Here is a 1,097-nt window from a genome sequence, read left to right as displayed (position 1 = left end):
ATCTGATACATGTAATATCATTATTTGCCACCTTGAACAGTTTTTTTGTTTTGGTTGGGTTTGCTGTTGTTGGGTTTCTGTTTGTTTTTGTTGTTTTGTTTTTTTTTTTTTTTTTTTTTTTTTAGTGGTGCTGGGAATCAAACTCAGAACTTTGTATGTATCAAGCAAGTGTCCTACTACTGAGCTACACCCCTAGCTCCTGGCTTTCTGAGATAGAGTCGTACTATGCACCCAGTCTAGTCTCTAATGAAGCACCCTCATGCCTCTGTCTACCAAAGGACGGTGGGTGTCACAGGTATGTGCCATGCAGCTTGCTGAGGACATGTAACTCTGAAGGCAGGACAGGGCACTAAATGTAGTACCCCAGTAGGTCCCCCATCGTGTTCACTGAGCTGGATTTTATGCAGGCTGAAGATCTGCCACCTTGGACAAGCTTCCTGTGAAGATCTGGCCTCTACTCTCAAAATGAACCAGAGCTTGCTGGAGCTGGACCTGGGTCTGAATGACCTTGGGGATTCTGGGGTACTTCTGCTGTGTGAGGGCCTCAGGCATCCAGATTGCAAACTCCAGACCCTCCGGTGAGTGTGATTCCCAGTTCAGCATCCTAGCTCTCTCTTCTCCGGCACTAAGGCTATGGCGCCTCCCATTTCCTCACCGGCCCTAGATAGAGCATCTTTCAAGGTTTCTAGTCACAGGGCCTTTCTTAATACAAATCACCGACATTCCCTGAACCTGTCCTTCTGCCCTTCTGTCTACCTAATTTCCAGGGAAGATTGGCTAACCCAATCAGAACAGACACTACTGACCAAACTGCACCCTGTTCTAGTCTGTTTTCTGCTACTGTGATAAACATCATGACCAAAGTGGCTTTGGAAGGCAACGGTTTATTTTAGCTTGCAGGTTATAGTTCATTATTGAGGAAACCCAAGGCAGAAATTTGAAGCAAAAAACAAACAAAACAAAATGAAACAAACATGGAAGGCTTGTTCTCTCTGGCTTGCTCTGCTGTTTTTGTTTGTCTGTCTGTTTGTTTTTTTGTTTTGTTTTCCTGTTTTTTTTCTTTTCTTTCTTTTTTTTTTTTTTTTTTTTTTTTTTTT

At 43.1% G+C, this 1,097-nt stretch overlaps 1 protein-coding gene across 1 annotated transcript in view; it reads left to right on the top strand.

The window, feature by feature from the left end:
• The window catches only part of Nlrp12 (NLR family pyrin domain containing 12), a 29,931-nt gene that overhangs the window by 20,036 nt on the left and 8,798 nt on the right, over window positions 1-1,097 (top strand). Inside the window, exon 7 of the mRNA XM_021219727.1 lies at window positions 408-578. Coding sequence (XP_021075386.1) covers window positions 408-578 — 171 coding nt within the window. The remainder of the gene's footprint in view (window positions 1-407; window positions 579-1,097) is intronic.

The sequence above is a fragment of the Mus pahari genome, chromosome 19 (genome assembly GCF_900095145.1).
Source record: "Mus pahari chromosome 19, PAHARI_EIJ_v1.1, whole genome shotgun sequence".
NCBI classification, from domain to species: Eukaryota; Metazoa; Chordata; class Mammalia; order Rodentia; family Muridae; genus Mus; species Mus pahari.
This window is presented reverse-complemented; position numbering and strand designations above follow the sequence as displayed.